Below are 26,364 nucleotides of genomic sequence, written 5' to 3'. Positions count from 1 at the left end.
ATGTGTCCTCTTGTATTCACAGTAAACTGCATGTCATCAGTTAAAATCTCATTTTAGTTTTGTTTTTGCTAAGCTGCTTCTTGCTGAAGCCTGCAGAGCCAGACAGCTGACACTCTGAGGTGGAAAAGCACATAGCTGGAGCCAAACATAGAGGCTTTCTGGGTGAAGAATAAAACCCTTTAAAAATTTTGATACAGCATACAACTGAACCAGCATTGCTTTCTGGTCCATTTCTACCTTAAACTTGCTAAATTATGTGTAGGAACTGTACCCATCTGCATAGCCTAGCTTCATGAACAGTGCTCAAAGGATGATCTGCTTAAATGATAAAAACGCACACTTAAATCTCTGGAGGTCAATGCCACTACTATAACCAAGTGCTTTAAGATGCCGTCAAAGACCCCCTTCCTTCTTCCACATCTACTGTGCAGTTTGGCAGTTGAATTGGGTCTTTATGGCATGGATGTGATGGTTCTTGAACAGGCATGAGACATTTGCTACTACCTGTACAATTTTACTTGCTTAAATGTACCCTGGGCTTGGGGATGGTTGCGTTCACATCTCACACATACCACGCCCGGCAGCACACGAAACTCACCAAGCAGACTTGGACCAAGAGCAGGAGTATAATAATACACGTACACACTTCCCAGGCAAACTTCCCCTATAGGAGCCTGAAAAAGAAACAGATTGTCTTACAGTATGTGAGTCTAATGTTTGCTTAAATAAAAACATCATGATGCCAATTTATGTCAAGTAAAAAGTCAAGTCTGGCCTCAAGAGGAGGAGAAACAAATCTTACAGTTTCTTTGTTAAAGTCGTATTGATTATGTGCTTCAGGTAATGTAAACACTGCAACACAGCATCAAGCATAAAAGTCACTCCAGTGTGAATGTTTAACCTCTGATAGGTTGTTAGCAGCACTCTTCTGCAGATCGCTAACTATCAGAGCCTTGTTGCCATTGCCTGCCTTCGATCGACTGTTTTCCAGCTAAAGTATACACGTTAAGTTTGCATCAGTAGTTACTAGCACATGATGAAACTTTCACTGGTAGAAATAAACCCATAAATGTGTAAAATTTTCATCTTTTCCTGCTGAGAAGCTTTTTAGTTGAGATCAGGAAGAAAAAAAGCAGAAACTGCAGAGTTTCTGATCTAAAAGTGTCTGCAGGCGTTCTGCTGCTCCGTCCTCAGGAGGAACAGTGAAAAACTGCAGTATTTCAGGGTGGGGCTTCAAAACAACATCCAAAATGAGACAGAGAAAAAACACGTTTTAAATTAATATACGCCAGAGGAGGAAGTGGCAAAGCATCAATCTTTTTTACTGAGTGTGGGAATTTCTGTATGCAGGCGGCGACTCTGGCACCCTAAATCCTCTCTCTTATTCTGAGCACCGTTTACACGGTTTACTCATTCTGCTGACGCTTTTATCCTTTTTGACTTACAATGAGAACTGAGTAAGCATAAATTCACAGGTTGTCCACACTGTAATCGGCCACCAGCGAGGGGAACAAGGAACAGAACTGCTGTAAAAACGTAGAGAAATCTTCCTAGCGTACGTCAGAGGAGTGCTGAGCAAAGGAGTCAGAGGACGGGAGAGAAAAAGACAGGAGGAATAATGAGATTTAGCAGGAGGTTAAACGCAGCAAAGGTGGGAATAAAAGTCCCAGAGGAAGAGAGGAAAGGTGACAGAGAGAAGAGCAAAGAGAAGAAATGAGGAGTGTTCAGAGCCTGCAGGGAAGTTTTTACGTAAACAGAGAGAGTTAGAACTGAAGGCTGTGAGTCACACCAACACCAGAGGGAAATTATAGAAGAAATAAGACAGCAGAGGAAATAACAGAGGAAGTAACATAGAAAAAAAAATACTAAAAAAAAAAAGATCAAATCAGTTTGAGATGATCTGAACATAGTTTTGGTTGACATAAACATCTGTTCTATGTCAGTTTATAATCAGATAAAAACTGTGAAAAAAATGCAAATCAAAAAGAAAAGGAAAAATGTAAATAGAACAAGATGTAGATCGTGCAATTTACAGTTGAAACCAGAGAATAAGATACGCCGTAAAGACACAACTCTTTTTTTTTTTTACTGCCTGACATAAAATCAGAATAACCTTTCCCTGTTTTATGTCAGTTAGCAAAATTATTTCTATTTGCTAAATGTTAGAATAACAATAGATTTCATATACTTAGATTCCTATGCCTTTGAACAGTTTGGGAAAGCCCAGATGATGATGTCCCTGCTTTGGAAGCTGCTGATAGGTTAATTGACAACATCTGAGTTAATTATAGGCACACCTCAAACACACTGCCTCCTTGTGTGACATCTTGGGAAAACTGGAAGAAATCCACATGGACATCAGGAAGAGAACCATGGACCTCCACAAGTCTGGTTCATCCTAGGGTACAATTTCCAGATGCCTGAAGGTGCCACGTTCATCTATTCTAACTATTGTACACAAGTATCAACACCATGGGAATGTCCAGCCAGCTCAGGGAGAAGACGGGGTCTATGTCCCAGAGGTGAATATGCTTTGGTGGGAAATGTGCATATCAACCGTAGAACGAAAGCTAAAGACCTTGTGAAGATGCTGCTGAAACTGGTCAGAGACCGTCATTATCCACAGTGAAACCAATCCTGTACCCACATGTGCTGAAGGGAAACTCAGCGAGGACAAAGCCATTACTCCAAAAGCAACATTAAAAAGCCAGTTTTCAGTTTACAAATGCACACAGGGACAAAGACCTTATTTTTCTCCTGTGGTCTGAGAAAGTCTGAGAACACCATCCCAACTGTGAAGTGCAGGGGTGGCAGCATCATGTTGTGGGGATGTTTTGCTGCAGGAGGGACTGGTGCACTCCACCAAAAAGATGAAATCATAAGGAAACAATATTATGTGGAAATATTGAAGCAACATCTCAAGACTTCAGCCAGTAAGTTAAAGGTTGTGCACAAATAGGTCTTCCAAATGTACTATGATCCTAAACATACCGCCAAATTAGTTACTAAGTGTCTTAAAGACAACAAGGTCAATGTTTTGGAGTGGTTATCATAAAGCCCTCAATCTTAATCCTGTAGAAAATCTGTGGGCAGAGCTGAAGAGGTGTGTGCAAGCAAGGCATCCTACTAACCAGACTCAGGCCCCGTCCACACGGAGACGAATTTAGGAGTATACGCAAAAAGTTTTTTGCCGTATCGGCATTTCATCCACACGGAAATGGCGTTTTAGGAGGCCGTAAACACTACTTTTTAAGACCGGGTCCCGGAGTGAACAAATCTGTAAACGTTTGCCGTTGCGTCTCCGTGTGGACAGCCAGCTGCATCTTTCTTGAAACGATTGCGTCACACATATCTTAGCCCACTTACGCCGCATGCGCACGTTGAACCAAAACAACGTCAAATTACAGGGTTGTGTTCGTGCTGCAGAAGTTATTGAGCATATGGCTTTTACAGGAAAATTTGATGCTCCACAGCATACACCAGATGTTCTTTAATCCACTGCGGAGAACAACCAGATGGGCAACTAGGAGAAAGTTTGTGGTGACTTTCTGTGATCTTCTCTCTTTTGGTGCATTTCGTGGCAGCTTTACAGCACCACTTACAGGTCTGGCATATATACTACATTGTCTTCAGTGGTTCCGTGCTTATGCGGACATTTCCTGAAACTATCCTATAGTTACAGAAATATATAGTTTTTGTCTCCATGTGGACAAGGCCTCAGTTACACCAGTTCTATCAGGAGGAATGGGCCCAAATTCATGCTAACTCTTGTGAGAAGCTTCTGGAAGGATACTGAAATGGTTTGACCTCGATCACACAGTTTAAAGGCAATGCTACCAAATACTGAGAAAACACATGTAAACTTTTGACTTTGGCGAAAGTAATAAAAATTCTCGAAAAAAAAAATATCATTAATCTTGCATTAGCACTAACATGAATTTTAAAAATAGGCTAGCCTTTACATTGCAAGTAGTATTCTTATATATATATATATATATATATATATATATATATATATATAAATTTTTTTTTTTTTTTTTTTTTTTTTTTTTTTTTGCTGATTTCTTCTTTTATGCTCAACTCCCAATCAACTCCCTGTTCTGTCTTCCGCCCTTTCTTTTTGTCTCCACTGGTGATAGAAGAGGTGATATTACAGGTTGCAGACATCCACCCAGGCCATATTTGTGAATGCAATATCTCAAGAACCCTCCCCTCAGAGAGATTGTCTTCAAATTTTGCACAAATATCCACTCTGATTCAGCGATGATGTAATTCAATTTTGGAGGTCAAATGTGAAGGTCATTGTGCCTCTTCTTCTTGTTTTCTTGCTCATAAAATTTCTATGAATCAACACCAGCTCTTCTTGGCCCATCACTCCTAACTTTCATCGTCTGGTTTCCTTCCACTGTTGGCGAAGTCGAAGGCACTATTCCAAGAAGAAACGACACGACTGCCAATAAAAATTCAGTAATGTGCTCGCTGGCTTACTGGCACATCCTAATGGAGCTGAGCTTAATTAACATAATTACTTATAGCCTTATTTCTTGCTGATAACTTAAAGTGTCTGCTGTGAGGACACTTTAAATCATCGGAGCAGTTATTTCCTCACCGATTTGACTTTGGTTTTGTATCAGGTAAAACTGTAACACTGATGGATGCTCGCTACAGAGGAGCTATAAAGTGTTGGCCAGCCATCAACTGAAACTCTCCATCTGTCTGTGTATGAAAGGCCAGGCTAAGCCCAGTTCCATATTCAGCTCCTTCTCACAGATCGATAAAGTATTCATACAGTAAGGAGACGAGGCCGTTTCTGACGTAACGTTGCAGCGCTTCATGTTTGGAATATCAATGAAAATACCCAGAGAGGAGATCAGCACTGAAGGTAGTAAGATGAAGATGAGGACAGAAGGGTTCGTCGTGTGTTGGCATTATGTTTACAATGTAATGTTGATACAGACATTAAAAATGTATGACCAAACAGAATAAATGCATTTTTAATCTCAGCATTAGGAGCATTTTTTACTCTCTCACAGCGAAACATGGAGATGAACTAGACTTTTTTTTTATATATTGCAGGAAAAAGAGACTGGACTGTACAGGAAAATTAATTTGCTGTTCAAATGCTTTTTAATCTGGTTTCTCCACTTCAATTTTTTTTTCCTTCAACCACCTAGACTGTTATAGGTCTGACTGTGTCTACCACCTCTATAAAACTGAGGGTGTTCTCATGATCTTATCTTCCCAGGGCCTAATTTCCAACAATAAAAAAGAACAATAATGACCAGATCCTCGTTAGTGTGAGGGAATCATGTGAACCACACTGTAGCATAATAACTTATTCTTCTTCCAGGAATTTTTTTAGGGGGTGGACAGGGAAAAAATTTGCATCCCCAAATATTGCTGGATTGAATTATACGCACAGTCTTTTTAACTTGCATCCAATCCTCGGATAGGGCTGACGTCCGTCAGGGCTAAAAGGGACCACAGGGGGAACTGAGCTGACTTAAAGGTACAATACATGGAATTTTTTGCAGGTTGAGGCTGTTAAGCTTTAGATGCTGTGCATCAGAGATAGTTAATTGGGGTAAAAAAAAAAAGAAAGAAACACACTACTTAATTCCTTTACTTTTTATCTCCATTAGCAGTTTGTTAACTCAGTCAGCTGCTCATAAATTCTGTTACTTCCTTGTAAACCTCCACCAGATGTTCTTAAACTTCGTGAGTTGCTCATAAACTCAGTCAGATATTCGTAAACCCTGTCAGTTGCTCATAAACTCAGTCAGATATTCGTAAACTCTGTCAGTTGCTCATGAACTCAGTCAGATGTTTGTAAACTCTGTCAGTTGCTCATAAACTCAGTCAGATGTTTGTAAACTCTGTCAGTTGCTCATAAACTCAGTCAGAACTCAGTCAGTCTTGAATTAATAAAATTTAATAACATACATATTAGTGTGTCTGATGGAGTTGACAAAATCAATATATAATGGAAAAAAGTCCCGTTGACTTAATAACCTGTTACTTCTTGTAACTGCAAGGTGAGACCAAGCGGTAACCTCTGATCCTGAAAAATGAAGCCAATGTGGAAGTACAAAAAATTGCAATACCACGAGTGTCTACTTGAGGCTGGCTGCAGGAACACCGGAAGTCCCGTCTGGACACCTGTTAAACAGCCGTTTTTACACTAGAAATAAACTGGTTTACAGCCTGGTTCAAAAAACCAAACATGTCTCATTAGCTAGTGTCTTATTGTGCTCTCACTATACGGGGGGTGAATTTTTTTGTACCACGATCGTTTGGATTATATTTGGGATAAACCTCACTTTACGCTGATTGGCGCGTCTCATTTGATTGACAGATAGCTTGACAGACAGAGGCTACGTTTCTGTCAACCAGAATGCTAGCTAGCTAGCTGACAGGAAGTTGCACTTAGTGGGCGGGATGTAAGTTTGATCCAAAGTTTGATTTAGACCACGATTTCAAAGGAAGTCTCCGCAGATTGGCTTCAAGAGCCGTTTGAGTCTGCCTACTGTAAGCATACGGCTGACGTCACACGGGGTTTATCCAATTCTTTCTACAGTCTGGGTGAGACCTCTAGCTACACACACCCAATTCAAGTGAGTCACACCAACACCAGGGGGAAATTACAGAGCAAGGTCTACATGAAGAAAGTCCTATAGTAAGAGGCTGATGGGGGAATATTACCATCTAATGTAACAGAGTTTACAGACATCCCTGATGTTTGTATCCTGGACAGAAGTCTAATCACAGGGCCTTACTGAGCTGTAACTGTAGTTTGATGAAGCTGCATGTAAACAACCTGATTTAAAACATCTGCTAAGATTTTAACAATCTTTTTGTGAGGGCCAAGCTTAACAACAACAAAAAACTGTGAAGAAGTCTCAAGTGGACAGCCTTGGTTGCTAAAAGGCGTCCCTGAAGGCTGAAAGTTGGTCATCGATTTGCTACGTCATAGTGTGAATGAGCTGTTGGACAAATTCTAAATGAACAAGGGGAGATTTTCACCAGCCTCACTTTGGTAACTCTGACTTTCGCCCAGACATACAGTTACGATGCTTTTATCCTATAAATTTATTGTATCTTTTAAAACATACAAACTGACTGAAAATAAGTATTCTTTTGTTTGAACAGAAGTGAAAGCATCAGTTGGTTTATCAAAGCTCCTGCAGACTCGATGCTGCTCTCTAACCTACTTAGACGAATGCTCTTGTGGTTGAGCTGTTTTCAAAGTGTCGAATGGCACCCAGAGATGCATCTTTCCTGCATTAGCGCCGCAGGATTTTCCAGGCTGAATCTCCTGGGAGAGAGAGGAAGTAACATCAGTAAACAACACAGGAAAAGAGAAGAGCCTCTGATGATTGTGAGGAATTCTGTTTGGATCAAAAATCTACTTTCTTTTTGTTGTTTTTCCCTTTAATTGGCTGAGTAAGTCTATTTTTAGAGAGAGTCGGCTTCTATTAAAGTTTGCCACACTGCAAGGGATTATTTTAGAAATAATTTTTTAATATCACAGTTTTTCTAGCACCAAATTCTGAGGAAAGACGAGCTGTTTGATGGTTTTAGACAGTCACGTTGGTTTGAATGTGTAGCAGTGGGTCTCTGTCCTCTTAAGCTGAATACTGACATACAGCTATAATCCAGTAAATCTGTTGTTCAAACATGCTGCTCTGGCTGATACGTTACACAAGGGGCAAATAATGAATGGAGAGGACTGTAGGAAATATGAAGGGACTCTCACTGTGTATCTTTTATGAAAATATTACTCCGGTAACAGTTTTTAAATGAGAAAAGGTTATAGAATCAAGTGTTTTGATGTTATTTGTGCTACTCAAAGATTTTACCTCAAAGGAGAATCAGAGGTGGGTTGTTTTGGATCTTGCAGACCTATTGGGAGTATCACAGCAAAAACCACCCTGAGAAAACAGTTACACTTATCTAAGCTGTGCCATACTGGCATGTGGCTGCCAAGTTTGTCTATTCTGCAGCGATCCACAAGGGGTGACTGAGATATCTGGCTACATATTTCTGGGGTTCCATGTTGTCCATCACTGGTATTGATGCTAATATGCTGCGACATTATTGGTGGAAAACACATGCAGGAAACAGGTCTTTTGTTTTGATTCACCGAGAGGGAAAACTGCTCTCTCCAAGAGCTTCAAGTGGGAAGTTGGCACAGAAAATGGCAAATTTAGTCAGGACAGGACTGTTAAGTATGTGTTTATGATGCATCATATTTACTAATAATGGCTGATGGTTGGATTTCTGTCAAACTGATCTAATGTTAAGTGTTTTGTTGTCATTTTAAGTCATTTTTGAGGCCAGTTTGAAAGCTGTACTGATTTATAAACAAATATAAAGCTCATGTTTTTCCTCTGTACATTAATCTTTTGGGGGCCAGATGGAAAGCTTTGGGGGGGCCTGATGTGGGCTTGATGATCACTGCTAGGGAGTGTCAACGTGGGGTCCACACATAATGAATGAAGCCGCACATTTAATATGACATGTCTATCAACTTCCTATAAGAGAAGAAGTCGGCGTATTCAGACCTTGGTGGAAAAGCACAACTTAATGTCTTCTGATAGTACCAAAACAGGGTAAGAAGTTAGACCCTGAAGTAACTTGGGGAATATTGACTAACAACACTATATAGACCTACATTTCATCATGGAAGTAGGTACCTATATGTTTAATGAGTGCCTCATTACATGAACAAACAGAATACAGGGCACAGCAGATGATAAAGAAAGAAAAATGAGAAAGATCCCATGTTGACTGGAAGAACAAAGTGCAAAAAATGTTGATTTAATAGTCTGAAAATCTGTGGATTTGCAGGGAAACTTTTTTTAAGTGATGAAGCAATGGTATAAAAATGTGTAGTTTTCAAATGTGCACAAACATGCAATATACGAAGACATAATTTTGACAAGGGGCCCATAGAGCATGGAAAGGCATCAAAACCTGACATCAGGTTGTCAAATATAGTCCAGCCAGAGAGCAGATTCATCTGACCCACAAGGTGTTTTGGAGAGACAGTATACATAACGACATACTATTTGAAAATAATTAAGCATAGTTGGAGCAAAATACCAGCACAAATATTAATCATATCATGTCATGAAATTGCTAAATTACACAGGCCAAATGAAGCCAAACTGGTGCCCAAATTAAGAGCCCTTTTGGAGCCAGAACAGCTGGCATGGATCTCTGAAAAGAGCTGTGATTCCCATCACTATCCCTAATGTCTTATTTCACTTTAAAAACTCAGACAGCTCAGTGGAGAGGTCCAAAGTCATCTGCATTTTGTGATACTTAACATTAACTTTTTACTGTTCGTGCGTTTCCTCTTCAGTCCATAACAAGTTCCTTTTTTTGTGGTTATGTTTATGCCATAATCTTAAATCTACTCAGAGTTCCTTATTTTCTTTCAAGCCAAATAAGGGCTATATTCAAACAGGAAGTTAATTACCTTTAGTTAAAGACAGCACAAAAAAAACAGTTAGCAAATCACTGGAGTTTTAAAATGAAACAACAGTTGATAGCAATTGAAATTTTAATCATTTGACAGCCTTAATCAGTAGCTGTGTTTACATGAACCATTTGTAATCGGAATAAATGACTGAGCTAAACAAAAATGCTTCATAAAAACACTTAATACAGAATAAAATCCTCTGATCTGGCTTATTTGGAAAGAAATTTCATTCCGATCAAGAGGGGTGGTTTGCGCCGATAGTCATTTTGAAAAAAAAAAGAGCCGGGGGTTTATTTACAACAAAGGCGAAGAAGATCTTCTTCTACGGCATATTTTCAGTAGATTTGACTGGTGAGATGTTGCTGTGCATGTCAGAGCTGTTTAATTCAGATTAAATATATGATGCATGCACATCTGAATCAGATCATCCATGTGAACAAAGAAGTTTGAATCTGATTGTGAAAAAATGCTCATGTAACGAAGCGAGACCAGCCCTGCATGTTCACCACCAAAGGACTGCTTGTTCTCCTGGTTTTCTATATTCAAATGCAAACATTATATTATTTGTTTGAGTTTGAATGTCACACAGAGGAATAAGAGACAATATGAAAAGAAGGGCACAAGAGTTTAACCCTTGTCGTCTGTTTTTTTGGGCCTGTTTGTAGCTAAAAACTGAGGTCATATCATGAATGCCATAAAAGTTGGTGTTTGTATGCTTTCTGAACACAGAACATATGATCCCATTTAGTATGATTAAGTTTAAATAAATGACCATGTTAGAAGGACTTGTATGTTGTTTCTTCAGTATGAAAAATACAGAATATTGCACTGAGTCTTCGCCAAATTCGCCAGCTTTCAACTATAATTCTACTCCGGAACTTGATTCTGTGCACAGAAACTTTGGACACATCCGACAGCCTCGTTCTTTATTTCCATCCAGTCGTGGATTTCCACTAAAGGGACTGGTTGGATATATACACTCGCTAAAGGTGTGTCGGGCTGTGACTTGAACTATGGGTGTGTGTAAAGATTGCCTACCTGCATATTCAAAGATCACCGAAGACATCTGCCGCCTTCGTCAGGAATTGAGAATGAAAGACGACCAATTCCTCCGTCTCACCACTATCGCTTCTGCCCAGGCTAAACACATCTCGCTCTCCAGGCTGTCCTCCATAGCACCACCAGACTGCGACACCACGCTACCCTGGAACGGGTCTATCCTCACTGCGGGTGAATCGGCTCCATCTAACGACCCGTGTGCGGCAAGGGAAGACATCTGGCTGAGCCTCGGTGCAAAGCCCAAATCCCAGACCTGCTCAACACCTGAGCCATGGTCGCTGGTAAAAGGAGGTAAGCCGCGGAGCAAACGCACACCTCCCTGCCCGGCACTGGAGCCTCTACACCTGGAGAACAGGTTTCAAGCCCTGGAGCCCAAGATAAACATCCAAGATGAGCAGGAGTTTCCACCGCTGGGTCAGCGTATCCAGTTCCCGGCACCAGCCTCCCCTCCGCAGCTCGCGCACGGCCAGGCTGCCAACCGCTCTAGGAGACGATCCGGCGCCGACATCTCCGCTGCGGCTAACCCCCGTACGCGGCCCGAGCCTCACTATGGACCATCTCTTCCTGCTTCTACAAACCGGAAAACATCCCACCGGGCAGCTTTGGTGGACAACAATTCCTGCCCTTCATCTGTACTTGTTGTTGGATCCTCCATGGTCAGGCACGTGCGCATCAGCAGGTGCACCACATCGTGCTATCCAGGTGCTCTCGTCAGTGACATAAACAACTCCGCCCACCGGCTGCTACGTCATCACCCATCTCTCTCCACTGTTGTAATTCACGCTGGCACCAACGACCTCAGGCTGCAACAGTCTGAGAAACTCAAGGAGGATTTCCTCACCCTCATCAACAACATTAAGCAAACAAATAAAAAATGCATCATCTCAGGTCCACTACCCTCCCCCCGCTTTGGAGATGTCAAGTTCAGCCGTTTAAGGCAGCTGCACATCTGGCTTAAGGGCTACTGCAGCTCTAAGAACATCCCCTATGTGGACAATTTCATGACCTTCTATAACAGACCAGACCTCTTCAAACATGATGGTCTTCACCCAAACCTCTCAGGATCTCGCCTTCTATCCATGAACATTGAGCTGACGCTGCACTCCTGTAAATCTCTCAATGTATGAAGGTATGACAGCCAACACACACCTCATCCTCTGTTTAATGTCACTCCTCCTGTTTATAACATTCCAGTCATAATCACTAATAGCCTTTATAAACACCATAAGTCTAATTACTGTACAGGTTATAATTCAGAAAATCTAATCACTATAAAACCCATTCCTCAAGCAAGCTCTACTTCCACAACTATACACAACTCAGGACCACCACCCTTTAATCAGTCTGCTTTTAAATCTAGGAAGGGACTCGGTCTGATGCACTTAAATATCAGAAGTTTGCGCAGTGAGCTTAAATTAGACCAGTTAAAAATTCTCCTTTCACAGACAGATCCTGACATCCTGGTTTTAACTGAGACCTGGCTTAAGCAGAGTATACCCGACTCTGAGTTCAATCTACAAAATTATAACCTGTACAGAATAGACAGAGTTGGAAGAGGAGGTGGTGTGGCTGTGTATGTGAAGTCATGCCTGTCTGTTACTCCTTTAAAAGCTGTTTCTGTACCCAATTCCTTTGAATTTATTGCTCTGAAAATTATCATTTCAAACAATAGCCCAGTCAATGTTGTTGGTGTCTACAGACCACCCTCAGCCACTTCTATGTCAGTCTCTGATATAGCTGAATTACTTTCAGAGCTCAACAAGTCTGAGTTAATAGTTTTAGGTGATTTTAACCTCAACTGGTTATCAAATGACTCAGATCACCTGAAAGAAAAATGTGATGATCTACAGCTGATACAGATTGTCAATGAACCAACCAGACCTAATTTAAAGGACTCCTCCAGGTCAAAGCTAATTGATTTAATTTTGTGTAACAGACCTGACAAAATTTCTGCCTCTGGCGTTTTTGGTCTTGGGTTAAGTGATCATTGTCCTATAGTCTGTGTTAGGGGTGCTAAAATCAACAAGTCAAGCACAAAGATTGTTTTTAAAAGAAATTTTAAAAATTTCAATGAGCAGGCTTTTCTACAAGACATTATAGACAGCAACATAAATCAGACAACAGAAATACTGAATATGGAAGAGGCTTTTAAGTATTTCTCAAACACCTTGCTTACTATCATTGATGAACATGCTCCTTTTAAAAAGTTCAGGATCAAAGATAGACGTAGCCCATGGTTCACCACAGACCTATCCTTAATGTTTAAGGAAAGGGATAAAGCCTGGGCTTTGGCAAAGTGAACAGGGAGTACAGAGCACTGGCTTACTTTTAAACAGTTGAGAAACAAATGCACTTCTTCACTGAGGAAAGCCAAAGCTAATTATTATATAGATATTGTTTCTAATGCTTATAATGACCCATCAAAGTTCTGGAAAGCTGTTAATGTAATTAAAAACAACCCAATGTCAACTGCTCCTTCAAGTATTATATATAATCACTGTATCATAGACAAACCAGAACAGATCTGCCAAGTTTTTAACACACACTTTGCTGCTGCTGGAAACCAGTTTGACACCACTTACTCCGGTTCTGCTTTAAACAGTCAGCCACTGTCTCAGGCTCCCTCCACAAACCCTACCTCTCTATTTAGCTTGCAGCCCTTTACTTCCTCTGCTGTCAGAGACGCACTTCAACATATAGACGGCAGGAAAACAACTGGCCAAGATAAAATTGATCCTTTTTTCATAAAACTCTGTGCACCAATTATTGCAGAGCAAGTTGCACATTTGTTTAATCTGTCTATTTCCACTGGGGTTTTCCCCAAGGTCTGGAAGACTGCACATGTTCTCCCACTACACAAGGGAGGGGATAAAACTGACCTCAATAACTATCGGCCCATCTCCAAACTGTCCTGCCTAGCAAAAATCTTAGAAGCATTAGTCAACAAGCAAATCAAATCCTTCCTTTCCAGTAATCATGTATTAAATCCACACCAATCAGGTTTTAGAACAAATCACAGTACCATCACTGCAGTCACTTCTGTCACAAATGATATAATTTCTCAGTTAGACCAGAGGAAATACTGTGCTGCTTTATTTGTAGACTTAACTAAAGCTTTTGATACTGTTGACCATTCCTTGCTCCTTGAAAGGTTAAGAGAAACTGGTTTTGACTCTCTAGCCTGTAAATGGTTCCAGGACTACCTTTCACAGAGAGATCAATGTGTTGTTGTTGATAATTGTCGCTCTGTGTACTTGCCTCTTTCAAAAGGCGTACCGCAAGGTTCAATACTGGGTCCTTTATTATTTACAATATATATCAACAATATCACATCCTCTATAATAGATTGTAACACCCACCTTTACGCTGATGATACAATTTTATATTGTTTTGCCAATACTGCACATTCAGCCATTCAAACCCTCCAGCAAAACTTCAATCAATTACAACACGCTCTGTTTGATTTAAGACTGGTTCTCAATCCTAGTAAGACCAAATTCATGCTTTTCTCCAAAGCCACAGACATCAACGACAATAATGTTCACATTACCACTTTAACAGGACACAGCATTGAAAGAGTATCTGAGTATAAATATCTTGGTATTTGGTTAGATCAAAAACTCACCTTCAAATTTCATATCGACTCCCTGGCCAGCAAGTTAAGACAAAAAATTGGATTTTTTTACAGGAATAAAACTAACTTCCCATTGTTAAGTAGGAAACGTATCATTGAAGCTGTCTTTTTATCTGTTTTAGATTATGGGGATGTTGTTTATAGGAACGCCTCTGCCTCTACTCTTAAACCCCTGGACTCCATTTATCACTCAGCCCTCAGATTCATCTCTGGTCAAGGCTACTCCACTCATCATTGCACTCTATATGAAAAGGTGGGCTGGGCACCCCTGTCTGTAAGACGTGACAGGCATTGGTACTTATTCATTTACAAAGCCCTACTTGGTAATATGCCATCATATATCACATCTCTGTTAAATCAGTCTCACAATCAGTACTCAACCAGATCCAGTAACTTCCTGATGCTTGATGTTCCTCGAGCAAACACTGTATTTGGAAGAACCGCTTTCAGCTTCTCTGCTGCGTTCACTTGGAATGCTTTACAACAAACATTTAAACTGCAAGCGCTTGTCCCTATTGGTCAGTTTAAAACTATGATTGTGAACTACTCTGCTTTTGAATGTAACTGTTTTTAATTGTTTTGTTGATATTCTTTGTATCACTTTTTGATGCATTTTATTGGTTGTACTCTCGACATCATTGAAAATGAGGGAACACCCTCAATGATTTCTTCGAGATTAAATAAAGGTTGAATGAATGAATGAATGAAAATTTCAGCAAAAACGGTTGAAAGCAGGAAGCACACTGATGTTTTATTTACTCAGAGACTGCTTCAAGAAACTCCAGAGAAACTGTGCTTGTGTGTTTGTGTTAGCTATGGTTGTTCGTACGCCACACCCACCTCTCTGTGGTGAGCTCTGATTTTCAGCGTAAATCTGTTTTGATGTTATTCGTCTCCCCTGACAGACTATCTCTTATTCTCTCTCTCTCTCTTTCTCTCTCTCTCTCTCTCTCTGTTTTTGATTTTTTTTCGATCTTTGCATCTAAATCTTTCTCTCCTTTTCTTCCCTCAAATCATTGAATTCTCCAGCATTATAAATAAAACTGTCAGAAAAAAATCAGCCCTCTCCCAGCAGCACATACTAACTCACAGCTTCTCCTCTCGTCTGTCTCTCAGGATGTCGATCGTCAGCATCGTTGCCAGGGAGATCTTGGACTCCCGAGGAAACCCCACTGTGGAAGTGGACCTCCACACAGAGAAAGGTGACCGACGACAAGCCTGTCCGAAACAGAGCAGTAAAAGAATCAAAAAATGCTCTCTGTTTGGATTTTTCATGTTAGAAATGTGTCTGAAACTGTGAGGAGAGCTTTTCAGCACGTCAGAGTCTGTGCTCTGAATATTAGCAGTTCCTGACATTAAATGACCTTCATTTGACCTCTCTCCAGATCGTCAGTTTTCAGGGCGTATAGTTGTCAGGTAGCCTAGAAATATGTACAGATGTTTTCTTAATTCTGCTGAGATAAAAAATATCATTTGGCATTCAGAACATGAGTCAAAACAGTGTCAACACAGTACAGCTGCACAGGTGTCTGTCACAATGAATATACAACACTAGTACAGCACAGAGGGACACATGTTCTTAAATCATCTGTTCTGATTTAATTAAGGATAATAGCTATGCATAAATTAGCACAATTAGGGGGCCTATACAGTGCCATTCATCCCATAAACAGATGCTGCTGTCCTCAGCCCAGAGTCAGAATCAGCTTGTGGCTCCTTTTCTGTATCTTATCTTATGCCACAACCCAAATTTTTGTTCTTTTATTGCTATAATGAAAAATGTTGCAGTATCGACCTTAGATGGAAAGAAAAACACATGACTGAACAAAGAGACGGGCCTAAACTTTATGGTGACATGCATTCAAACATTTCATTTTGGTCTGTTGAACTTTTATAATGTAAATGTTGGTACTTTCTTTGAATCTTCTGAAAAATAATAAATTGTTATAGAAAAAAAATTGGAGATATTTACATCCAAGTGAACAGGATACTGAAGTCAAGATCCCAACAAATCAACCAAAATTAACCTCTTGTCCAGAAAAGCAGAGTAAAATAAAATAGGGACACACGCCAACCTAAGACTTATATATTTTGACTTACTAGTATACTTTGACCTTTTGGTAATTCCAGGAACCTGTTTGCGACCCACTGAAAACAGCCCCACGACCCTCTTTTGGGTCCAGACCCACCAGTTGAGAACCACTGCTGTAAATGAGCATTAAAAATAAAAAATGACAGATTCGACTTACAAGGGGACAAACTGTAGCTGTTTGCAAAGATCATCAAAGAAGAATGTTAGAAAAAGGTTGCTGTAAACGTGAAAACACTGAGATTTATGTGTGACTGAATTTTGGATTTAGAGCATGAGAAAGATGTTCATCTCTTTTCTGGCTTGGTTTTTATTTGAGCAAATATCTGAGCCTATGACACCACCCGTCTTGATGGAAAATTACCCCGCCCCCCCAACGCTACAATGATATAAAATCACTTAGTAGTTCATCTCAGTACAGTCTGTTGTTAGCTGATGTCGCTGTCTTCATTGAAAGTTAACAGCCAGTTATATGCTGTTTTTTGTTCAGTGTGAGGTATAATTCCCAAATCTATCAGCTACAGTGGTCTACAGGTCATAAAAAAGAATCACAGAGATTTGTGCCAGAAAACAGTAAATATGAACCCCAATTTCTGTCTCTCTGCTCTGGCACAAAGCCAGGCAGCTGCACTCTGATTAGAAGCATTTTGATAAATCTGAAAGGATCGTATTTCTTGTGAGTGGGCGTGGCTTCAGCTCATTCAACCGACACGTCCACACCTTGCTAGAGCAGATTTTACTGCCTCATTTTTCAGGATTTTGAAGCTTAATTTTATAAATTAAACGATGTTTTTCATTACTAAAATTTAGCGTTGTGTTTCATAACACAATGGCCTGTCATACAACAAACCTAAAATGAAGATTTTTTTTATTACTTTGTAGGGACTTTAAATTTCCCATGTGAACTACATATAAGTTTTCCTAGGTTGTTTATGAACTTCTTATATTAAAACATTTTTTATTTCTTCCTCTCTCTGTTGATCTGACTGCAGGTCTATTCAGGGCTGCAGTGCCTAGCGGAGCATCCACAGGAATCTATGAAGCTCTAGAGCTCCGAGATGGAGACAAGAGCCGCTACAAGGGAAAAGGTATGAAGATGATAGGATGGTGATGCAAGCACCTTTACTTTCTAGTCTATTGTCTGATGGGGAGACAGCTTCTGTGTGTGATTTCCAACTTTTCAGTCTTCCAGTGAGCCATAGAGTACTTCCTCTGCATGCACTGCCTTTGTTTACTGTTAATTTTGCAACCTGAGCTGTAAGAACAGAGCTGGACTTGAGAGACAGGATCTAATAGTGGATTTTGAGCTGTATTTGCAGGACGATATCTGATCATAGAAATTAAATAAAACAAAAATGTTGTCACCTTATTTAAGATAAGAGTAGAAGTACATAGGCATCATTCGAACTTAAAGTTTGGAGGTTCAAAAAATCTTTAATTGAATGCATACAATAGAGGCATACTGATATAATGTTGTGTAAACAAGCCTAAACGTAACTCTCATGAGCTCTAAAACCCACAAGTAAAACTGATCTTTAGTGGCTGGCACAGCTTTTGTCCAGAGGTAAGCCATCATCTTGTGCTCAATGTCCATGCAAAAGATGAAATGATTCACTTGCTGTGTGACGGATCAAACAGCGTCTCTGCAATTTTCTGTCTTACCCTACGTTCTCATCTTTTTCAGGTGTTTTGAAGGCAGTTGGTCATATCAATGACACTCTGGGTCCTGCACTCATAGCCTCTGTAAGTCACCTCAACTTTCATAAATTATATTTCCCCAGGATCATTTCTATAGAGTATGTCTGTTGTCTTCTTTGGAGATATTTCAATACCAATAAAGTTTAAAACTAGGAAATTTGCCACAAATTTCAGGATGTTGTGTATTTGAATTTATTGTATTATCGCTTGTCATTTAGGTCATCTTGATGGGATTGTTAAAGTTTCTTTTGAGTGAATAAAGTATGACAGGGCACCCCTGGTGCATGTCGAGGTGTGTTGCAACCTCAGGAGTGTGGAAATAAATAGGTGTAAACAACCCATGCAGTGTGCTGAAGGCATGTTGATCCTCCTAGGACTGTTATTTATCATATAACATGAGAAAAAAAAAACAGAAGAAGCATCTCTAACATATGTTATTCTTGCAGTTGCTGGCACATTAGCAAAAATGTAATACACATTTAAATATGTAGAGAAGCAGACCCTAATCATGTGAGATTTGCAGACCTTGATCCTACATGTGAAATTTGAGGGCAAGCCGATGTTTGGTATGAGAGTTGCACATACTCCTGTCAAATTGGCGAGATACTGAAAAGCTCACCATCGCCACTGAGACATGCTTCAATGAGACATATCTGTGTTGCCTTTCCATCAAGATCAGAGCTTAATAGGTTAAGCACAATAAGAGGAGTGAAGTTATGACCCATATGTGCCACTACCTGTTGCCAGAAGGGGGCGCTATGATGAGATGTATGCATGTGAGCGTATTTAGTGTGATAATGTTGTCTTGCAAGAAAGAGTTACTTAAGTTAAAATAGGTTAAGTTTGGAATGCTAAAAAATACCTTATCGAAATAAAGCTGGTGGACTTCCTGTTTGAATGTGTGGATAGCTCCATGAAGCTTTTTTGTAGATCTTATAATGACCCGTATGCAGACCAAAAATCATAAGCCTAGGCTGAATGGTGTGCAGAGGCTGAATATCTTACAGAAAATTTAAAAAATCAGGGTGGGGGGGGGGTGTTCAATTGCCAGAGGGAGGCGCTGTTAACGTAATGATTTTGATTTAGGAGTGTATTTAGAATCAGTGTGTGATCATACCTGGGAAGTTTGGCGGTGATTGGCATAAGCACTAAAAAGTTATAAGGCGTTATTGTGTATTTTTGCTGCTAAAAAATGTACAAAAAATTTGTTTTGGTTGGCTCCAGTCATAGCTCCGCCCTATGGTGAAAACCTGCAGTTTGCACAACTTTAGATCTCCAGGTTTTCTAGTATGCACAAAAAAATTCTGTAGTTTATCAGATGATATCCCACAGACTACTTTACTTTTAGAATATGAAACTTGTGAATTGCCCAAATCACTAAATTTCACCTTTAGCTGTTTGTAGTGCACTTGCAGAACATTTTAGAGGATGGTCCCTAGAGACTTTTTTTTCCCATCTAATCATGATACATACTGTATGTGTACTGATTTTTTTATAATTGCAGTTCGCAGTCCACTATCTCATGCTGGGGTCCCTTTCTTAATGGACTTACACAATTTCACCAAAATACAAACATTTCCACTGGGGGACAATTTTCTGTAAAGTTTGGTAAGTTTTTTAGGTGTTAAGACCTTCGAATGAGCAACTCTTCTGGTGGAAAAAACATGCCCACGGATACAATAGGGTCCTCCCCGAGCCTAGGTCAGTGCTCGGGACAGTTCAACAGAAACTGAACTTCATGAGGAAAAATGGATTCAGATTTACCAAATTATCCTTGAAGTGTTTCGGGTAGTTTATGATGTTGGTTGTTTTCAGCTCCAATCTGCTTTGATTACATTAAGACTTTCTGATGTCAAAGGTGCTTTATAGTATGTCCCTAAGGGTTATGATTAGATACAATCAGTTTTTTTAGAAAAAGCTGAAAAAAAAATTAATTTTAGATCAAATGAACCTTATACACCAGGCAACACCAAGGCTGGTGCCAGTCAGTCAATATGCAGACGACTATCTCTTTATGGTATGTTGAATATTTGCTTATTTTTGGGTGTCTTTATGTTTCTGTGTTGCTGCAGGGCATCAGCGTGGTGGAGCAGGAGCAGTTGGACAACATGATGATCGAGATGGATGGCACAGAAAACAAGTGTGAGTCAAAAAGAGGTCGACAGACAGACAGCGAACGCGTCATCAGCCTAACAGCCAGTCACAACAAATGATTTTACCAGCGGCATGTTTCTCGTGGAGTGGCAGGGAGAGGCATAAATAAAGACAAGAACAAGACAGAGTGAATAGAGGGCTGACTTTGGCACATAAACACAGTCTCATATCCTTAATAAATAAATGCACTGTTCATTTATTTGATCTATAATCAAGCCAAGCAGTAAACAGCAGCAAGAGTAATGGTGCTGAGAGAAATTAGTGTCAGCTGGCAAGGAAAAACTGTTGGTACTGTAAGAATGTTTAATCTACAGCACTAACATCTAATACCCAAATCAAAGAGGGTTTATTCCCACAGCTTCAAGCATGATGAAATATAAGGGACACTTCATTGTGAAACAAAGTTGTGATATTGAAGGGATCCAGTTCTGTTGGGATATATATATATATATATATATATATATAATATTTGGAGGCATGGTTTGAGTCATGTTATGCTTACAATTTGGTTAGATTATATGTTTTGTTTCATTGTTTCCCAGCATTACAAAGGCCATGTAGCCTGAACTTTTCTGTCCCATTAAAACAGATCTTCCTCTCAAAAATAAGTGTATTTTGCTATATTGAGGGAGCATTTTCATTGCAAGATTTATAGTTTTAGGAAGGAGAGGGCCTCTAGTGCCAACAGGAGTGATGATACGTTTGGCAATAAGCAAAAGTATAAAGATTAATTTTCTTGTTTTCTTGCATCTCTTTTTTTTATCAAACAGCTCAGTTTGGGGCAAATGCAATCCTTGGAGTGTCTCTGGCCATCTGTAAGGCCGGTGCAGCAGAGAAAGACACCCCCCTGTACCGTCACATAGCTGACCTGGCTGGAAACACAGAGCTGGTGTTGCCTGTTCCTGTAAGACACAAACTCACTGCACCTTACATCAGTCACAACAATAGATGGAGAAATAGTGAATGAAAAATATCACAACACCAGACATAGCTTTGATTACATTTCATGACTTGGAAGTCGTAATTTATATCTTATATTGTAATATAATATGTTATATATTTTTTTCTAAATCGAGGTCTTACAGGATCCTAAACATTTCCTAAAGTTTTAAAAGACAGAGAAATTTTTAATTCATATAACCGAAAAGGGACTTGTCTTTTTTTCTGGATGCTGCCATCCTCAAAATTCACCTCTGTAACACAGAAACCCCCCACACTCTGCAGTTCCAACAAGTAAAGACCAGCACTGCTCAGCTCAATCCACCCGACTACTACTTGTTTTGAATTGAGGACTCTGTTCAATAAAAATAGCACATCATAATTCGTGTTTACTAAAGAGAAAAACAATGTTTTGTTTTTATTCATAAATTTCCCTTAATGTGGGACTAATGCACTGAAAAAACACACTTCAGCGTTCGCTCTGAAAAAGGTTCCTAGATGCACGTGTGCTCTAACGCCACTTCCAGCACATATTTACATTCTGGGGCTGCTTCCAAAGCAGCACCCCTGTTTGTTTTAGGCTCATTTTATCTACCTCACTTTCCAGCTTACAGGAGAGCAAGTTTTACTAATGCTTTTCCACTGAAGGGGTGTATTAGAAGATAAATAACTCCTCTCCTCTGCTCTCCTCTGTCTCCAGGCGTTTAATGTGATTAATGGAGGTTCCCACGCTGGTAATAAACTGGCCATGCAGGAGTTCATGGTTCTCCCTGTTGGAGCTGAATCTTTTAAGTAAGAATTCACTTTTACAAACTTTAACATGACGGAATAATATTTTACCCTTTGAGTTCTTCTCAGTCAGTTTCTAAAATGACAACAATAACACTTTAAATTCATGGAGCTGTCATACTTGCACTCTAAATTTCACTGTAATGAGTCTTATTGGTGCTGTTGGGGCAGTCTATGACCTTTCCCCCTCCCCACTTTTTCTGTTTTGTTGTCTATTATTTATTTCTGTTCAATTCCGTCTCTCCTGCTGAAAAAGGTTGCTAAGTTTCCAAAACCCTCTCTAATGTTAAACTACTTTGCCTTCATCCTTTGTCTCCTCCTCTGCTTGGGGTTTAGGGAGGCACTGAGGATAGGATCGGAGCTTTATCACACACTGAAGGGCGTGATCCAGGAGAAATATGGGCAGGACGCCATCAACGTGGGAGACGAGGGAGGATTCGCTCCCAACATCCTGGAGAACAGTGAAGGTGAGTGTGTTTTTATAATGAATCTTTGAACTCAGGTTCTCTAGACACTGTAGGATACCACCCATGTTCAGAAAAGAAAGTATAAAGTGCATATTTGCAAATCACTGTAAAATTCAAACTACAGACTCACTGTTCTCCTCAGTCAAATTGTGAACCTGTCCTCCCTCCATCCCCAGCTCTGGACCTGCTCCAGACGGCCATCGAGAAGGCCGGCTTCACAGAGAAGGTGGTGGTCGGGATGGATGTAGCCGCCTCAGAGTTTTACCGTGACGGTAAATACGACCTGGACTTCAAATCTCCACCTGATCCATCGAGACACATCTCTGGAGAGGAGCTGGCCGACATCTACCAGGGCTTTGTCAACAACTACCCAGGTGGGATTGATTTTTTCTTCTTGTTGCTTTAAAGCCTCAGAGAAAATCTTTTATTAATAAATTGCCATGTATTTCTCTCCCAGTGGTGTCCATTGAGGACCCATTCGACCAGGACGACTGGGAGGCCTGGTCCCGTCTTACAGCTCAGGTCGGGATCCAGGTTGTTGGCGATGACCTGACGGTGACCAACCCAAAGAGGATAGAGAAGGCTGCAGAGGAGCGAGCCTGCAACTGTCTGCTGCTCAAAGTCAACCAGATCGGCTCTGTCACTGAGGCCATACAGGCGTACGTAGGCTTTTATTTAACCAATCACATGATCTGAACATGGAAGCACAGCAGTGATTTTCATTTCTATTTGATTTTAAAACGTTCCTGGTTTGGCCCTTCTGTGTGCCGTTCATGTAGCATGTTCTCCCCCTGGCTTCATCAGCGTCCTCTCACAATCCAAGGACATTCTTATTGAGTTAATTTTAAAATCCGAGCTGCCTGTAGGTGTTAGTGTGGGTGTGAAGGCTTGTTTCTCAATATATATATACATATCAGCCATATGATTGGTGTGACCTGCCTCTTGCCCTCTTGACAGCTTGGATTAGCTTGGTTGTTTACAACTCAAGCTCAACAAACCAAAGCTCATGAATCATGCACTCAAACTGGATAATTAAAAACTTAATGGGGTGTTAACAAAAGCAATCAAAGTTTCCTTTGAAAACTTCCACTTCTTTTCTTGAGGTGTAATCATCAAGATTAAAACCTAAACGTTTAACTTTTTTTAATTAAATTTTGGGGAAAAGGAACTTTTTTAAAAATACTATTGTTTTATGTACACTTGGATGTGTATTTTTGTTTTCTCATTTGCATTGATTGCATTCATGAGAAAAGTTCTCTTTCTCTCACATATACACTCAGTATCATCTGACAAACACAAGCTAAATCAGAACAAATATTAAGCGGAAAATCTCAGCTTCAAATTTTATTGTTCAACTCAAAAACTGTGCCAAAAACAACCTGAATTTGCAGAGTCTACGACAGACCTAAGAGGTAAAAAGAATAATTTCATCACTATGAGTAATCTCTGTCAGTCCAGTGAGTACATCTAACACACTTACTCAGAAAAAGAAAACATGGCTGCCTCCAGCAGGCCGATGAACTTAATCTGACCTCGGTAGAAGGAGATGAAGGTCGTCCATCTTGGCTGAGAAGATGTGGAAGCCTGCGGGGAAGCAGAGAGAGAGCCAGCAGCTGTGACATCAGTCACACATGCCCACAACCACAGAGAGAGGCAGCATGGTGTCAGTCACATCCCTCGTTACCTGTCAGCCTCGCTGACCTTGTTTCTGAGTTAACAGATGATAAATAAAGGACATGGAGTGACGGCAGGTTTTTAGCATGAAGATTAGCTGTCAATCAAACATAGCGGTGCAGCTGACAGAGATATGCCGCAGCATTTATCTCATTTTAGCGTCCTGAGTCTTAAATGTTTGTGCCATCGATCTCAGCCTTCACAAAAACGTCACTCAGTTATGAAGCGATCAGTCGTGACACTGTGGCCGGATTATAGCAGGAGAGTGTCAGAGTGGATTGAACGATACACACTGAGCTGACGACAGTAAAGGTGATGTATCGCGCCTGTCACATTAAAAGCTTTGTCGTTAATCTGAAATATTCTCCTAAAAGTTCAGCTGAGTGATGATGAGGAAAACGGAGCGAGTAATTGTTCAATTCTTCATTCCCCCAGGCGTCTACGCGGCTTTAATTTTCCATCATTTAGCAGGTTAATGCGTCAGAAGAGCTGCAGTTAGAAATAAACCACGATCAGATGAAGTCTGACAGTGATTATATAAAGAAACCAAAATGTTCTTCGATGTCCTTATTTCTCTTTCCTTGACCTTAATTCCCAGCAGCACAAATATTATCCTTGGTCTCATTTAATGGAGCTAAAGACACCTTGTTCTCTTCTATTTATAGCCTAAAAATCTCTACGCATGCTGCTTATTCTTTCAAATATAGAACAATGTACAATTAGTAAAACGTATTGACCTTCTTAAGAGATCAGGATCATTCGGATAAAACAAAAGCATCTCTTTATTATTTTTCTGATCTAAAACAGCGAGTTATGCAACCGGTGCCTGACATAGCTGCCTGTCTGTTCAGCTTAAAGCTCACTGGCTGCTGAAGAAGGGATAAAAACACTTTTTAAGGTCTGTTCTTTGTTTAGTGGAGGAAGATGTTCACAACAACAACCTCTCTGACCAGAGCAAGTTTATTGTCAACATAAGAATGTCAGGGTTACAGGATACAAAAAAAAAGATGTGATGTGGTGTATGTTTTACTGTTATACTGGTGCACAAAACTTCTGGGAATATCTTACTTTACAATTACTAACTAAAAAAATGGCAACGTAATAAATGAAAAAAAGTTGAATTGTTTTTAACTGAGTGCGCTTTCAAAAGCAGCTGGCGCTGAGGGTGTTTGTTTCTGCCCAGGGCGCTGAGTTCTCAGAACGCTAGACTACACTGGTTTAACACTGAAAATAAATGCTGCCAGTGCTAAAAAGCCAGCTCTGGACACAGGCTCTTAACCACGAAGGTCACTTTTAACAGCTTTTCTCCCTCTTTATGTGAAATTCATCCAGGAACACAAAACAGATTTTTGTTGTTACTTCATGTTGTTCAGCTGCTTCTGTTTGTTTAGTGAACAACATAAAAATATGAAGATGCTGCATTCTTTAAACAGTCTGTTTCTGTTCATTTTGTGTTTCAGGTGTAAACTGGCTCAGGCGAATGGTTGGGGTGTGATGGTCAGCCATCGTTCAGGAGAGACAGAGGACACCTTCATCGCTGACCTGGTGGTTGGACTGTGCACTGGACAGGTAGAACACAGAAAATTAGGGATGCACAATGTTGGATTTTTGCTGATATCTGATTTGCTGGTATTTATGAGGTAATTTTAGCCAATAGTAATGTTAAAATACAGTTCGGACCTAAAACTTCAGTCCCTAAAAAAACACACTTTAAAGTTTGAGGAATGATAATAAATAAAACAGAAAATGACTTGAGCTGAGGGAGGTCTGCTAGTCCAGCCTACAACTCTACGACAAAGTTTTTTGTTGTTCAACCAATATCTACAGCTTAAATAGATTATATAGATATATAGATATTGATTATTATAGCCAAAATATCCATTGTATATATCTTCAGAAATGGTCATATCTGCTGATACTGATATGCCGTTAACATCATGCATCTCTATGGAGAATACAAGAAAGTATCAGTTTTAGCTTTATCAGCTTGATCAGTTTTATCTTGCATGTAAACATATTTTAAATTTCTCTAGTTCAGCTGTGCAAACTGAGTAGTTGCAGCCTATCAGGCTAGCAAGTAGTTTTGACTGCTACCTAGTTTAAGTTACCAACAAGTAGTCTAGAGCATAAAGCATAATATGTGTTTCAACAAACAATCAGCCTCTAAACAACAATTCCTATACATGGAATAACAACTCTAATGGTAGAGAGGCTGACAAAACCTGGGATATCTTTAGTCTCAAGCTCGTGGCATATATAGGCCTAAGTTCTCCTGGTCTTCCATTTAAACACCCATGGGTGACAACAGAGGCTGGATCCTCTCGTTTATGTATTTTTAAGCTTTTCTGACCTGAGCATCAAAGCAATTTCAAGT

General features: G+C 40.0%; 1 protein-coding gene across 1 annotated transcript in view; it reads left to right on the top strand.

Annotated features, from left to right (window-relative positions):
- Nucleotides 1-26,364, top strand: part of eno2 (enolase 2) — a 42,065-nt gene that overhangs the window by 10,325 nt on the left and 5,376 nt on the right. The window contains exons 2-11 of the mRNA XM_041809047.1: nt 15,297-15,382; nt 17,262-17,357; nt 17,954-18,012; nt 20,040-20,109; nt 20,892-21,025; nt 21,761-21,852; nt 22,186-22,316; nt 22,493-22,690; nt 22,774-22,975; nt 25,451-25,559. Coding sequence (XP_041664981.1) covers nt 15,298-15,382; nt 17,262-17,357; nt 17,954-18,012; nt 20,040-20,109; nt 20,892-21,025; nt 21,761-21,852; nt 22,186-22,316; nt 22,493-22,690; nt 22,774-22,975; nt 25,451-25,559 — 1,176 coding nt within the window. The 5' untranslated portion in view covers nt 15,297. The remainder of the gene's footprint in view (nt 1-15,296; nt 15,383-17,261; nt 17,358-17,953; nt 18,013-20,039; nt 20,110-20,891; nt 21,026-21,760; nt 21,853-22,185; nt 22,317-22,492; nt 22,691-22,773; nt 22,976-25,450; nt 25,560-26,364) is intronic.

The sequence above is a fragment of the Cheilinus undulatus genome, linkage group 16 (assembly GCF_018320785.1).
Source record: "Cheilinus undulatus linkage group 16, ASM1832078v1, whole genome shotgun sequence".
Lineage (NCBI taxonomy): Eukaryota > Metazoa > Chordata > Actinopteri > Labriformes > Labridae > Cheilinus > Cheilinus undulatus.
This window is presented reverse-complemented; position numbering and strand designations above follow the sequence as displayed.